The 16,418-nt window shown below is 45.8% G+C and overlaps 2 protein-coding genes across 2 annotated transcripts in view; both read left to right on the top strand.

Moving 5' to 3' along the window:
- Nucleotides 1-16,418, top strand: part of LOC140291215 (uncharacterized) — a 67,963-nt gene that overhangs the window by 10,280 nt on the left and 41,265 nt on the right. The window lies entirely within an intron of this gene.
- LOC140288524 (putative claudin-24) lies at nucleotides 975-3,223 on the top strand. The gene has a single exon (XM_072379192.1). It carries the CDS (start codon nucleotides 1,046-1,048, stop codon nucleotides 1,712-1,714), a length of 669 nt encoding a protein of 222 aa, XP_072235293.1. The 5' UTR covers nucleotides 975-1,045; the 3' UTR covers nucleotides 1,715-3,223.

Here is a 16,418-nt window from a genome sequence, read left to right on the forward strand (position 1 = left end):
TACTAAAATGACTGAAAACAACTTTTAGCTGTAGTTCTTGTTGGTGTCCGGTAAGTAATGTCATAAGTTGAGCTTCTTTACAGTGTAAAGGCATGTCACATCATACATGGCTGATAAACAGGACCAAACAGAAAGATATAAGAAACACAAACTGATCAATTTTAATACTTTTTGCGGTATATTTTTGTTTTTCATCTATGAGTTGCAGTTTCAACACTTTAAGGGAGAGTTGTTTCTCTTTAAAGCAGGTTGGATCTTAATTAGATTGGTTGTAATTTCACCGTCTGGTTTCAGAATCCCTTTAACAGAGTAAAACCTATGCACAGTTTTAAATAAGACTTCTTTGACCCTGTTTGGACTTATATATCAATGCTGAAGGGAAATAAATAGTTTTATCTTGAGGCAGAACACTGGTGTTTCCACATTGAAGCAGAGATAATCTCACTTTGACTTTTGATAAAAGGATGGTTTTTGCTGCTAACAGAAATAAGAGGAATGCTTAAAGTGTCAGTATGTACAGTGCATCGTATTGATCTGATAGATATTAAATTAAGGGAACACTGTCACAGGTAAGTTTTCAAAAAGCTGTGAACATGCTGAAACTTCTCATTTCTCCTCTGGTAATGGACACTGTTGATCCTGAAATGAAATGTGAGGTGGAAATATGTACAACTTGAATCTCTTTCTGCTCCCAATAAAGCCTATCCGATGTTGCCATGGAAACCTCAGTCGTTTCCTGTATTTTTTCTGGCGAACAAAGAACAAACAGACACCGTGTAAAACGGGCAGCGTCCCTGTTGGGGGGGGGGTTCAAACGCCTTTCAGGCAGAGTTGTGGGCATCGATAACATCCTGTCTCCTGCCTGCAGGCGACCTCACAGCCATGGTGTTGTTTCCAGCCGACCAATCACTGCCTCCCCTCTGACTGCTGGAGGGGGGGTGCAGATTCTCCCAGCTGGACTGAGGAGCTGCTCTCCTGCAGCAGTGATGTGCGAGCAGGGCCCCTCTCCTGAAGGCAAGGAGCTGAGACCCTGAGCGTTGCCGTCATGGACCCGAGCGTTCGGACTCTGGAGTTGCTGGGGGTCCTGTTCTTGGCGGGGACCTGGCTCTGCTCCCTGGCCACCACCCTGTTGCCCACTTGGCTCACCCTGTCCACAGAGCTTCTCCCCACGGAAAGCTTCGAGCTGGGGCTGTGGGAGACCTGTGTGGTGCAGGACCTGGGCTTGCAGGAGTGCCGGCCCTACGACAGCCTGCTGGGCTTACCGCCGGACATCAAGCTGGCCCGGATCCTGATGTGCACGGCACTGGGTGTCGGGTTGCTGGGCCTGCTGCTGGCCATCCCAGGGATGAACCTGGTCAATGGCTGCCAACGCCAGATGGAGGACGTGAGCTGCAAGAGGGCCCTGAAGGCAGTGGGTGGGACGCTGTCCCTGGCGGCTGGGATCCTGGTCCTTGTTCCGGTTTCCTACATTGCTCACCTGACGGTGGTGCGGTTCTTTGACGAGTCAGTTCCAGACGTGGTTCCTCGCTGGGAGTTTGGCGATGCTCTGTTCTGCGGTTGGACGGCCGGAGTCCTGCACCTGGTGGCGGGAACACTGCTGCTGACTTCCTGTCTGTATCTGCAGGAGCAGAACTGTAACCGACCTGTCCACATCCCGCTGGTCCCAGTGCAGCCAGGACGCCACTCTGTCAGGACCAGAACCGAATATGTCTAAGGCCACATCCACCCTGCTCCAAACTCTATCTGTCCACAACCAGGAGGTTCAGACCACAAACCAGGAGGTTCAGACCAGAAACCAGAAGGTTCAGACCAGAAACCAGAAGGTTCAGACCAGAAACCAGAAGGTTCAGACCACAAACCAGGAGGTTCAGACCACAAACCAGGAGGTTCAGACCACCAACCAGGAGGTTCAGACCAGAAACCAGAAGGTTCAGACCAGAAACCAGGAGGTTCAGACCACAAACCAGGAGGTTCAGACCATCAACCAGGAGGTTCGAACCATCAACCAGGAGGTTCAGACCACCAACCAGGAGGTTCAGACCACCAACCAGGAGGTTCAGACCACAAACCAGGAGGTTCAGACCACCAACCAGGAGGTTCAGACCATCAACCAGGAGGTTCGAACCATCAACCAGGAGGTTCGAACCATCAACCAGGAGGTTCAGACCAGAAACCAGGAGGTTCAGACCACAAACCAGGAGGTTCAGACCACAAACCAGGAGGTTCAGACCACCAACCAGGAGGTTCAAACCACAAACCAGGAGGTTCAGACCACAAACCAGGAGGTTCAGACCACCAACCAGGAGGTTCAGGCCACAAACCAGGAGGTTCAGACCAGAAACCTCAGAAATCAACTCATGAGACTGTTTGGCAAATGTTTGGGAAATGTTTGGCAAATGTTTGGCAAATGTTTGAGAAATGTTTGGGAAATGAAGTTCCAGCAGAACAGGAATGAAGGATAAATGGTTGAATCTCCTGAATGAAAATAAATCGTTGTGTTTCCTCCTAATTTCCAGCCTTTCAGTCTGAGCTCCAGCAGACTTTAAATGAAACCGACATGCAACATTTGAAAGCTTTGGTTTAGAAAACAGTTGAACTGCAGCCGTTTGTGTGGAAGCAGAGAAACAGAAACAATCCTGTTAGTTTCAGCTTTATTTCAGACTCATCTGTGAGTGGACGCTTCCCTTCTGCTGCTCTGCTTCCCTTTAACTTTCAGCTAGAAACACCAAACAACTGAGCAAAGTTTCAGTGTAACTGTGTAAAACTAGTTTTCGGCACTCGTTCCTGCATCCTGTGGCATCGTTGTGTCTTAATGTGACACTTGCTGAGATGTGTGTTTGTCGTCTCTGTTTCAATCATTCCCATTTTTTGATTTGTTGGAGCCAAAGAGACAAAAAGCTGCTGCTGTTCGCTGCTTTCTTTCTATGATTTACACTCTTTATGAGCTTTTTCATTAATCTGAAAACATGATGTCACCTCTTTTTATGGTTTTCCAGAAACTGATGATGTAAAACTTTTGTCCTCTCTGACCTTCAGCTAAAAGCGAGGCCGAATAAAAGATGATATATTGATTATAGATGATGGAAAATGCTCATTGATCCAAATGGATTTAAAAGCAGGTGTCATTACTTTGATGTTTGCTTTCATATCATTTGTGTTCAGTCACTCAGAGCAATACTTTGCATTGATTTTGTATGATTGTAAAGAGGAGGGAACATCAAATAAAGCCTGAAGAGTTCAGTTTTATGTGTCTGTGTGAGAATCTGAAATGTTCAAGCTTCTGTGAACACATTACATTACTTTGTTTGATAAAGATGGAGGTTTAATGAGGTTAATATATCCAAAATGTTTAAACGCAGTAATTAACGGTTCACATGCATTACTACGAGTTACGCTGTGCACATGTCTGGCTTGGTCCATCACTGTTGATGAGAAAGGATTGTTTGCTAGCAGCTGCTAACTTACAGCTAACTGCTAACTTACAGCTAACTACTTACAGCTAACTGCTAACTTACAGCTAACTGCTAACTTACAGCTAACTACTGACTTACAGCTAACTGCTAACTTACAGCTGTTAACTTACAGCTAGCTACTAACTTACAGCTAACTGCCAACTTACAGCTAACTACTAACTTACAGCTGTTAACTTACAGCTAGCTACTAACTTACAGCTAACTGCTAACTTACAGCTAACTACTAACTTACAGCTAGTTGCTAACTTACAGCTAACTGCTAACTTACAGCTAACTACTAACTGTTAACTTACAGCTGTTAACTTACAGCTAACTGCCAACTTACAGCTAACTGCTAACTTACAGCTAGCCAGGACTGGATAGTGTAGTGGTAAGATTGCCCCCTTTCATGAGGGTGACCTGGGTTCAAAGCCCCTGCATGAAAGGTACTACTACCTCCAGTCGGGGTCCTTAGGCAAGGCCCCTTACCCTATCTGCCTACCTGTAAGTCGCTTTGGATAAAAGCATCTGCTAAATACATAAACAGCTAGCTGCTAACTTACAGCTGTTAACTTACAGTTAACTGCTAACTTACTGCTAACCTGTTTCCCTCTGGGATCAACAGAGTAACTATTAAGTAAGTAAGTATAACTAGTAACTATTTGTATCTATAGAGCTGGAGTGTTTCTGACTGCAGGAACAGCTTCATTCTGTCTGTGTTTCTGCATTAAATCACAGCAGCTGTCCAGCTGTGGATGACAGGTGACGGACAGAAACTAACCCGTCATCAACGTCCTGCTGAAGCTTTGATGGTTGAAGACGTTTAAAATATTTATAATATGTAACAAAAAAAAAAAAAACATGTATGTAAAAAAATTACTTTAAGAATGACAATTACCTAAAAGATTAAAATAGCCAATAAAAGAAATAAATGACATCAAAAATGATAAATTGAAATAAATGTTTCACTGTTGCCTAAAGTTATGGTAACTAATATTACTAAAATTACACAGAACCAATATAATTAATAAAGTATATTAATTTTATCCTGAATAATCTATCCTAAATATGTTTTATTAACATTTTAAATATATACACAAAACCGCGATAATAATCGTGATAATCACAAATCAATTTATGGAGAATATCTTCACATGAAACCTAGATTTAAAAAACTTAAACTCAAATAAACTCATACAGAGAAATGAGAAAATATTTGTCTTTACGTCTCTGAATTATTGATAAGACTTTGGTTTACTTCTATAAATAATTTAATGACTTTGAAGCTGAAGTTCTTACTCAGCAGAAGATGCTGTGAACATGTTGATGGGAGACAGGAAGTGACGTCTGATTGGTCGGCAGCAGCTCCCCTGAACATAAAGAAGCTGTTGTTGTTCTGCTTTAACAATGAAGTTGTTCTGATCCGAGGTCAGCATCAGCTGCCAGAGCATGTGACCCCAAGACAGAGCTGAAAGGGAAAAAACCTACTTTTGGTCACACAGAGCTTCAGTGAGTCAGTGATTTAAATCCAAACCCTGTTTGCAGGATGGCTCTCAGGTGTGTTCGGGGTTCTTCAAAGAAACTTTATTATCAATCGATTTGAAAACAACAAAATTAAATTAAATTCAAACACCTGAAAATTTAATAAATGTAAAACAAAAATCCCATTTTTACTGCAAAAAGCAAAGGTTTGCGAATCAGAAGGTTAATCAGAAGCTCTAGTTTTCCCAAAGTGGATCGTGTGAAAAAGAAAGTACACCCTCAGTTTTACAGATCAGCTCATAATAAGCCTCCTCAGCAGGTAAAACTCAGTGAATCCAACCTCAGATGAACACAGTGTCTTACTTACAGAAGTGTAAAACTAAGTGAACCCCTGATCCAGCAGCTTCAGCAGCAGTGAGCTGCAGTGATGGTTTCCTGTGGGACGTTATCAGTCTCTCTCATGGTTCTGGAGGAATCTCGGCCACTCGTCTGTAGAGGCCTGTAGAGTCTGAGATGTAGCTCTGGGCTTTTTCACCTTGGGGTGACCTTTAACCTTTAGCATGCTAACTGAGGCCTGTGGAGTCTGAGATGTAGCTCTGGGCTTTTTCACCTTGGGGTGACCTTTAACCTTTAGCATGCTAACTGAGGCCTGTAGAGTCTGAGATGTAGCTCTGGGCTTTTTCACCTTGGGGTGAACTTTAACCTTTAGCATGCTAACTGAGGCCTGTAGAGTCTGAGATGTAGCTCTGGGCTTTTTCACCTTGGGGTGACCTTTAACCTTTAGCATGCTAACTGAGGCCTGTGGAGTCTGAGATGTAGCTCTGGGCTTTTTCACCTTGGGGTGACCTTTAACCTTTAGCATGCTAACTGAGGCCTGTAGAGTCTGAGATGTAGCTCTGGGCTTTTTCACCTTGGGGTGACCTTTAACCTTTAACATGCTAACTGAGGCCTGTAGAGTCTGAGATGTAGCTCTGGGCTTTTTCACCTTGGGGTGAACTTTAACCTTTAGCATGCTAACTGAGGCCTGTGGAGTCTGAGATGTAGCTCTGGGCTTTTTCACCTTGGGGTGACCTTTAACCTTTAACATGCTAACTGAGGCCTGTAGAGTCTGAGATGTAGCTCTGGGCTTTTTCACCTTGGGGTGACCTTTAACCTTTAACATGCTAACTGAGGCCTGTAGAGTCTGAGATGTAGCTCTGGGCTTTTTCACCTTGGGGTGACCTTTAACCTTTAACATGCTAACTGAGGCCTGTGGAGTCTGAGATGTAGCTCTGGGCTTTTTCACCTTGGGGTGACCTTTAACCTTTAACATGCTAACTGAGGCCTGTAGAGTCTGAGATGTAGCTCTGGGCTTTTTCACCTTGGGGTGAACTTTAACCTTTAGCATGCTAACTGAGGCCTGTGGAGTCTGAGATGTAGCTCTGGGCTTTTTCACCTTGGGGTGACCTTTAACCTTTAACATGCTAACTGAGGCCTGTAGAGTCTGAGATGTAGCTCTGGGCTTTTTCACCTTGGGGTGACCTTTAACCTTTAACATGCTAACTGAGGCCTGTAGAGTCTGAGATGTAGCTCTGGGCTTTTTCACCTTGGGGTGACCTTTAACCTTTAACATGCTAACTGAGGCCTGTGGAGTCTGAGATGTAGCTCTGGGCTTTTTCACCTTGGGGTGACCTTTAACCTTTAACATGCTAACTGAGGCCTGTGGAGTCTGAGATGTAGCTCTGGGCTTTTTCACCTTGGGGTGACCTTTAACCTTTAACATGCTAACTGAGGCCTGTGGAGTCTGAGATGTAGCTCTGGGCTTTTTCACCTTGGGGTGACCTTTAATCTTTAACATGCTAACTGAGGCCTGTAGAGTCTGAGATGTAGCTCTGGGCTTTTTCACCTTGGGGTGACCTTTAACCTTTAGCATGCTAACTGAGGCCTGTAGAGTCTGAGATGTAGCTCTGGGCTTTTTCACCTTGGGGTGACCTTTAACCTTTAGCATGCTAACTGAGGCCTGTAGAGTCTGAGATGTAGCTCTGGGCTTTTTCACCTTGGGGTGAACTTTAACCTTTAACATGCTAACTGAGGCCTGTGGAGTCTGAGATGTAGCTCTGGGCTTTTTCACCTTGGGGTGACCTTTAACCTTTAACATGCTAACTGAGGCCTGTGGAGTCTGAGATGTAGCTCTGGGCTTTTTCACCTTGGGGTGACCTTTAACCTTTAACATGCTAACTGAGGCCTGTGGAGTCTGAGATGTAGCTCTGGGCTTTTTCACCTTGGGGTGACCTTTAACCTTTAACATGCTAACTGAGGCCTGTGGAGTCTGAGATGTAGCTCTGGGCTTTTTCACCTTGGGGTGACCTTTAACCTTTAACATGCTAACTGAGGCCTGTGGAGTCTGAGATGTAGCTCTGGGCTTTTTCACCTTGGGGTGACCTTTAATCTTTAACATGCTAACTGAGGCCTGTAGAGTCTGAGATGTAGCTCTGGGCTTCTTCACCTTGGGGTGAACTTTAACCTTTAACATGCTAACTGAGGCCTGGAGAGTCTGAGATGTAGCTCTGGGCTTTTTCACCTTGGGGTGACCTTTAACCTTTAACATGCTAACTGAGGCCTGTAGAGTCTGAGATGTAGCTCTGGGCTTTTTCACCTTGGGGTGACCTTTAACCTTTAACATGCTAACTGAGGCCTGTAGAGTCTGAGATGTAGCTCTGGGCTTTTTCACCTTGGGGTGACCTTTAACCTTTAACATGCTAACTGAGGCCTGTAGAGTCTGAGATGTAGCTCTGGGCTTTTTCACCTTGGGGTGACCTTTAACCTTTAACATGCTAACTGAGGCCTGTAGAGTCTGAGATGTAGCTCTGGGCTTTTTCACCTTGGGGTGACCTTTAACATTTAACATGCTAACTGAGGCCTGTAGAGTCTGAGATGTAGCTCTGGGCTTTTTCACCTTGGGGTGACCTTTAACCTTTAACATGCTAACTGAGGCCTGTAGAGTCTGAGATGTAGCTCTGGGCTTTTTCACCTTGGGGTGACCTTTAACCTTTAGCATGCTAACTGAGGCCAGTAGAGTCTGAGATGTAGCTCTGGACTTTTTCACCTTGGGGTGACCTTTAACCTTTAACATGCTAACTGAGGCCTGTAGAGTCTGAGATGTAGCTCTGGGCTTTTTCACCTTGGGGTGACCTTTAACCTTTAACATGCTAACTGAGGCCTGTGGAGTCTGAGATGTAGCTCTGGGCTTTTTCACCTTGGGGTGACCTTTAACATGCTAACTGAGGCCTGTGGAGTCTGAGATGTAGCTCTGGGCTTTTTCACCTTGGGGTGACCTTTAACCTTTAACATGCTAACTGAGGCCTGTAGAGTCTGAGATGTAGCTCTGGGCTTTTTCACCTTGGGGTGACCTTTAACCTTTAACATGCTAACTGAGGCCTGTAGAGTCTGAGATGTAGCTCTGGGCTTTTTCACCTTGGGGTGACCTTTAACCTTTAACATGCTAACTGAGGCCTGTAGAGTCTGAGATGTAGCTCTGGGCTTTTTCACCTTGGGGTGACCTTTAACCTTTAACATGCTAACTGAGGCCTGTAGAGTCTGAGATGTAGCTCTGGGCTTTTTCACCTTGGGGTGACCTTTAACCTTTAACATGCTAACTGAGGCCTGTAGAGTCTGAGATGTAGCTCTGGGCTTTTTCACCTTGGGGTGACCTTTAACCTTTAACATGCTAACTGAGGCCTGTAGAGTCTGAGATGTAGCTCTGGGCTTTTTCACCTTGGGGTGACCTTTAACCTTTAGCATGCTAACTGAGGCCTGTAGAGTCTGAGATGTAGCTCTGGGCTTTTTCACCTTGGGGTGACCTTTAACCTTTAACATGCTAACTGAGGCCTGTAGAGTCTGAGATGTAGCTCTGGGCTTCTTCACCTTGGGGTGACCTTTAACCTTTAGCATGCTAACTGAGGCCTGTAGAGTCTGAGATGTAGCTCTGGGCTTTTTCACCTTGGGGTGACCTTTAACCTTTAACATGCTAACTGAGGCCTGTAGAGTCTGAGATGTAGCTCTGGCCTTTTTCACCTTGGGGTGACCTTTAACCTTTAGCATGCTAACTGAGGCCTGTAGAGTCTGAGATGTAGCTCTGGGCTTCTTCACCTTGGGGTGAACTTTAACCTTTAGCATGCTAACTGAGGCCTGTAGAGTCTGAGATGTAGCTGTGGGCTTTTTCACCTTGGGGTGACCTTTAACCTTTAGCATGCTAACTGAGGCCTGTAGAGTCTGAGATGTAGCTCTGGGCTTTTTCACCTTGGGGTGACCTTTAACCTTTAACATGCTAACTGAGGCCTGTAGAGTCTGAGATGTAGCTCTGGGCTTCTTCACCTTGGGGTGACCTTTAATCTTTAACATGCTAACTGAGGCCTGTAGAGTCTGAGATGTAGCTCTGGGCTTTTTCACCTTGGGGTGACCTTTAACCTTTAACATGCTAACTGAGGCCTGTAGAGTCTGAGATGTAGCTCTGGGCTTCTTCACCTTGGGGTGAACTTTAACCTTTAACATGCTAACTGAGGCCTGTAGAGTCTGAGATGTAGCTCTGGGCTTCTTCACCTTGGGGTGACCTTTAATCTTTAACATGCTAACTGAGGCCTGTAGAGTCTGAGATGTAGCTCTGGGCTTTTTCACCTTGGGGTGACCTTTAACCTTTAACATGCTAACTGAGGCCTGTAGAGTCTGAGATGTAGCTCTGGGCTTCTTCACCTTGGGGTGAACTTTAACCTTTAACATGCTAACTGAGGCCTGTAGAGTCTGAGATGTAGCTCTGGGCTTTTTCACCTTGGGGTGACCTTTAACATTTAACATGCTAACTGAGGCCTGTAGAGTCTGAGATGTAGCTCTGGGCTTTTTCACCTTGGGGTGACCTTTAACCTTTAACATGCTAACTGAGGCCTGTAGAGTCTGAGATGTAGCTCTGGGCTTTTTCACCTTGGGGTGACCTTTAACCTTTAGCATGCTAACTGAGGCCAGTAGAGTCTGAGATGTAGCTCTGGACTTTTTCACCTTGGGGTGACCTTTAACCTTTAACATGCTAACTGAGGCCTGTAGAGTCTGAGATGTAGCTCTGGGCTTTTTCACCTTGGGGTGACCTTTAACCTTTAACATGCTAACTGAGGCCTGTGGAGTCTGAGATGTAGCTCTGGGCTTTTTCACCTTGGGGTGACCTTTAACATGCTAACTGAGGCCTGTGGAGTCTGAGATGTAGCTCTGGGCTTTTTCACCTTGGGGTGACCTTTAACCTTTAACATGCTAACTGAGGCCTGTAGAGTCTGAGATGTAGCTCTGGGCTTTTTCACCTTGGGGTGACCTTTAACCTTTAACATGCTAACTGAGGCCTGTAGAGTCTGAGATGTAGCTCTGGGCTTTTTCACCTTGGGGTGACCTTTAACCTTTAACATGCTAACTGAGGCCTGTAGAGTCTGAGATGTAGCTCTGGGCTTTTTCACCTTGGGGTGACCTTTAACCTTTAACATGCTAACTGAGGCCTGTAGAGTCTGAGATGTAGCTCTGGGCTTTTTCACCTTGGGGTGACCTTTAACCTTTAACATGCTAACTGAGGCCTGTAGAGTCTGAGATGTAGCTCTGGGCTTTTTCACCTTGGGGTGACCTTTAACCTTTAACATGCTAACTGAGGCCTGTAGAGTCTGAGATGTAGCTCTGGGCTTTTTCACCTTGGGGTGACCTTTAACCTTTAGCATGCTAACTGAGGCCTGTAGAGTCTGAGATGTAGCTCTGGGCTTTTTCACCTTGGGGTGACCTTTAACCTTTAACATGCTAACTGAGGCCTGTAGAGTCTGAGATGTAGCTCTGGGCTTCTTCACCTTGGGGTGACCTTTAACCTTTAGCATGCTAACTGAGGCCTGTAGAGTCTGAGATGTAGCTCTGGGCTTTTTCACCTTGGGGTGACCTTTAACCTTTAACATGCTAACTGAGGCCTGTAGAGTCTGAGATGTAGCTCTGGCCTTTTTCACCTTGGGGTGACCTTTAACCTTTAGCATGCTAACTGAGGCCTGTAGAGTCTGAGATGTAGCTCTGGGCTTCTTCACCTTGGGGTGAACTTTAACCTTTAGCATGCTAACTGAGGCCTGTAGAGTCTGAGATGTAGCTGTGGGCTTTTTCACCTTGGGGTGACCTTTAACCTTTAGCATGCTAACTGAGGCCTGTAGAGTCTGAGATGTAGCTCTGGGCTTTTTCACCTTGGGGTGACCTTTAACCTTTAACATGCTAACTGAGGCCTGTAGAGTCTGAGATGTAGCTCTGGGCTTCTTCACCTTGGGGGGAACTTGCTGGGACGTCCACTCCTGGGAAGATTGACAGCTGTCCTGAATGTTTTCCCCTTGTGAATAATCTTTCTCTCTGTAGAATGATGAGCAATAAAGTTTAATTCCTATGGAAGCACTGAATATTTTGATAAACTGCAGAGTTTTTGTATCTTTATGAATCTGCTGTTCTCACACAGAAATAATGAGTTGAAACCCTGATATCGATGCTATCATATCAAGAAAAAAGCCAATGAATGAAACGTGTTTTCCAGAGAACGTTCTGTCCACCATGTTGTTGTTACGCCGCTGGGATTTCCTCGAGTCTGACTTGAGCATCACTTGTTGGAGAGAAGCAGCTCCCCGGAGTCACGCCTGCAGACATGAAAGAGATGGAGCTGCAGGAGCTCGCAGCCCTCCGCCTGCTTTAATTGCCCTCTTCCTCTTCGGGACAATGGTGCCGTGATTTGGACAAACGTGGCTCATGGATGCAGAGGATGGGAAGTGGAGCCCCCTCAGCCTCACATTGTTCCACGGCAGCTCTCATCGGGAAGCCAAACAGGGAAACGCTGCCACACTCTGCCAACCCCGACCAACCAGCAGATGGGCTGAGACCAAGACTCCCGGAGAACGTCTGACATGTCTGGGCTCTTGGTTTTCTTTGGAAACACAGAACGTGTCATCATCACTGATGCTGCAGTCAGAAAACACCTGAAACCTGAATGGATCTCCTGTCTGTGCTCAGTTTCTGAAGCCTTTACAAAGTCTGTCTGAGATCAAAGCAGCAAAGTGCAACAGAAGCAGCTGATCCGGAGCGAGTCCGGTCTGCAGATTTCATTGTTGCGCTGCTGTTTGGCAGAAATTAAGGAAGGAAAGAAGGAGGGCTAACAAACTCTGTCTCCAGCAGAGCCTCGCTAGCTAACAAAAACACCCGGCAAAGGCCAAAATAAAGTCATAAATCCTTGAAAAGCTTTTTAGCTCTGCAGGTCCTCAAAACTCCACAAACAAACCAGAAGAAAGCAGAATGAGCCATTCAGCATGACGCACATATCTGGAACACCTCTTCATGTCCGAGGCCTCCTGTCTGGGAGGAGAAGATTACGGTCCTGAAAATGCATTCATTGTGTGGCATAACTTTGCTTTTTACTGAAGAAAACCAATTCCCAGAAAACCTTGGAGTCAATATAAAAGTGTTTCATAAAGTCCAAATGACTCTGATCCCATAATCCAGTTGATGCAAAGCCTGGGACTGGATACTGTACTGGTATCATTGCCACCTTCCATGTGGGTGACCTGGGTTCAACTCCCCTGCATGAAAGGTATTACCTCCAGTAGGGGTCCTCAGGCAAGACCCCCTATCTGCCTACCTGTAAGTTGCTTTGGATAAAAGCTAAATGCATAAAACATAAACAAAGCCTTCTCAGATGGGTCAGTGTTGCAGAAAAAACAGAAGCGAAGCCAGCAGGGATCCACCGAACGATGCAACATCAGCAGCCTCGTTTCTCCAGAAAACTCAGTCCAGTCCAACGTTTCACCCAGAAAACATTTAAACTTGTTCTCTGTTGGATATAAAAACGTATCTGATGCCATGTGTGGTTCAGTGACCCTCGATATGTTCCACTTATCTCAGGGTTCTGCTAATGAACCGGACTGTAAATATCAGCATATCGGTGAACTCTTATGGAGGATTCTTTATCTTTTACAGAGGCAGCAGCTAGCATAAGCAGCAGGCACCAATGTTATGTCCTTCAAAGTATCCTGTCTTGGTCACTTCTGCAGCGCACCACCTCGCCACAGGGGTCCCCCAAGGCTCAGTACTGGGACCTCTTCTCTTTGCCATATACACCATCTCACTGGGACAGATCAGCCGATCTCATGGCTTCTCATACCACACCAATGTTATGCTGATGATACCCAGCTCTATCTGTCATTCCCACCTGACGACCACACGGTCTCAGCTGAATCTCAGACTGTCTCTATAACATATCAACATGGATGAAAGCCCATCATCTCCAACTTAACCTCCCAAAAACTGCTGGTCTTCCCAGCCAAACCAACCACACACCACAGCATCTGCATCCAAACTGAATCTCTGGCTCCATCAAAGGTTGCTGGAAACTTGGGTGTCCTGATTGACCAACTAACCTTCAAAGGTCCCGTTACCTCGGTTGCTCGTTCGTGCCGCTTTGCATTACTAAACATAAGAAAGATCAGACCATACCTGACCCAACATGCCCCCCAGCTCCTGCTGCAGGCCATGGTCATCTCCCACCTTCACTACTGCAACGCTCTCCTAACTGGTCTCCTACCTGGTTTCCTAACTGGTCTCCTAACTGGTCTCCTAACTGGTCTCCTAACTGGTCTCCTAACTGGTCTCCTAACAGGTTTCCTAACTGCTCTCCTAACTGCTCTCCTAACAGGTTTCCTAACTGCTCTCCTAACTGGTTTCCTAACAGGTTTCCTAACTGCTCTCCTAACTGGTCTCCTAACTGGTCTCCTAACAGGTTTCCTAACTGCTCTCCTAACTGGTCTCCTAACTGGTTTCCTAACTGGTTTCCTAACTGGTTTCCTAACTGGTCTCCTAACAGGTTTCCTAACTGCTCTCCTAACTGGTTTCCTAACTGGTTTCCTAACTGGTTTCCTAACTGGTCTCCTAACTGGTTTCCTAACTGGTCTCCTAACTGGTTTCCTAACTGGTTTCCTAACTGGTTTCCTAACTGGTCTCCTAACTGGTCTCCTAACTGGTCTCCTAACTGGTTTCCTAACTGGTTTCCTAACTGGTCTCCTAACTGGTTTCCTAACTGGTCTCCTAACTGGTCTCCTAACTGGTCTCCTAACTGCTCTCCTAACTGGTTTCCTAACTGGTCTCCTAACTGGTCTCCAGCCTGTGAAACCTCTGCAGATGGTCCAGAACGCGGCGGTGCGTCTGGTCTTGGATCAGCCTAAAAGAACACGTCCCCCCTCTGTTCATTGAGCTCCTCTGGCTGCCCTTAGCCGCCTGCATCAGATCCAAGTCCCTGATGTTAGCTACAAAGAGCTTAATGGAACGGCTCCATCTACTTGAATGCTCTTGCAGAGGCTTCTGTCCCAACTGGGTCCCTCCGTTGGTCCCAGGATTGTCGTCTAGCAGCTCCTACACCACGCCTAAGACAATCCAAACTCTGTTCATGTGTCGTCCCACGATGGTGGAATGACCTACCGAGCGCTACCAGAACAGGGGCGTCCCTGTCTATCTTCAAGAAGCTCCTGAAAACCCAGCTCTTCAGAGAGCATCTCCTATCCCAGCACTTACCTTGTACTTCCCTCCCCCCTCCATCTCTGCACTTTATCTTTCTGCTCTTCCTTCTATGCCTGCACCCTATCTCTGCTCTGTCCCCTCTGACAGAGTCGGACTCCTGGGTTCCTTCTATGGAGCTTATTGTTAGCTTATTGTTAGCTTATTGTTAGCTTTTTATAAAGCTCTCTTTGGATAAAAGCAGCTGATAAATACAGAAACATAACTCCATCTTGTTCACTCACAGTTAGAATCACTTGTTCTTTTCTTCGAGGCTGTTCATGATCTGCTTCCTCCTCATTCACAGACTGGAAAGTTTCCTTCAGTCCGTCACTGGAACCTGAAAATCACCTGAAACTAAAGAGGCCGATTCATTCAAAACAACCTCGTGTGACTCAGAAGTTTGTTTCATCATTTTTATCTTGACTTGTTGGGGTTCTAATTTAAATCCACTAATAATAACAGGGATAAGTTTGGTTTCCGGTGTCCCAGAGGCTCACAGATAGGCGGCAGCATGGCGACACATTTCGGACGCCACTTCAGACTGACTCGGTGTGGGAGGAGCTTCTCACCCGGGTTCGACATCAGGCTGAAAGCGTTTCTGACGGGTTGAGAGATCGATTCAAGTTCAACTCTCAGTTTAAGTTTGCTGATCAATTAACCAGTGCATTGATCAGCAGCACCTGGCTGCTACTTCCCCTCTTAAAGCCTGTGGGAGCAGAGAGGGTTCACTTAGTTTTTCACACAATGCGTAAAAACCTTCTCTTTCACAACTGAACAAACACAGTCGGAGCATCAATGACTTCCTGTCCCATGAAAACAGTCTTTGTTCTTCACTGTTTCAATACTGGGAGCTCTGGTCCACACTCTGCCTCCAGTGAACAATGACACGCACAGACACGTGCACACGCACAGACACGTGCACACACACACGTGCACACGCACACACTTTATGGCACTATACTGAAACGCCTTAAGCGTAGTATAATAATATAATATAGTATAATAATACTGCCACTACCCGAAAGCAAAGTCGTAGTTTATGCTTTAACGTCATTTCGATGACATCACTACTTAGTGCCGACGTGGACCCCTCGGCCGCAGCCTGACGTGCGCCTCCAAATAACCATGACGACACGTCGGGCCGTAAGGGCTGTGATTGGTCCGCTCAGAACGTAATTTCCGATCTTAATGGCTGAAAGAAGCTCGTTGACATTCGAAATGATCTAAAGGGCATTTGTTCATCCAGGCTGTAAATTCCTACAGACCCACTTTAAGTTCTTCAGTATCGATGAGCTCCAGCTGCAAATACAGCTGCTGCACCTCGGTTGCCATCGGTTACTGTTGCTAACTGTGACCGGACGAAAAAGCAAGGATTCGGCTATAACCTGAAACCACACAAACACTCAGCCACACCCCCTAGAGGCATGGCGGTGAACTGCAGAGCAACTTGCTCCCTGATGCAGAACTTCGGATGCTCAGTGACGGCGTTATGGAGAAGCATGAACTAGGCTTTAGACGTTCGATGTACCCTAACCCTCTGCATGTTTGGCTTCACAAAAACAGACAATTCATGAACACGTTTCATGCAAATACAGTTTTTGGAGCAGCTTTCACTCTCTGTAATCAGCATGATGGAATCTGTCGGCTCTGTAATCAGCGCTCAGTCCTCAGCATTGATCAGCAGCACCAGGCTGTTATTCCAGCTACTTCTGTAGAGGAAGAAGTGGCTCCTTTCCTCTAATTTTATCATTAAAACCATCATAGAATCAGACTTTTAACAGCAGAACGAAGTGGAAGAGTACATCAGATCAATAATATCAGTGTTATATCATCCCAGATTGCTCATTTGCCACCTTTCAATTGCTCTTTAAAAACAAAAGTGTTGTGTAATTCTGTCACAACCACATTTTTCTTTGTTTTCAG

This window comes from Leuresthes tenuis, unplaced genomic scaffold, assembly GCF_036924035.1.
Source record: "Leuresthes tenuis unplaced genomic scaffold, fLeuTen1.0.hap1 SCAF_1, whole genome shotgun sequence".
Classification (NCBI taxonomy): Eukaryota; Metazoa; Chordata; class Actinopteri; order Atheriniformes; family Atherinopsidae; genus Leuresthes; species Leuresthes tenuis.

What these genes read in the sequence shown, in the direction of transcription:
- LOC140288524 (XM_072379192.1), top strand. Translation starts at nt 1,046, where the DNA reads ATGGACCCGAGCGTTCGGACTCTGGAGTTGCTGGGGGTCCTGTTCTTG.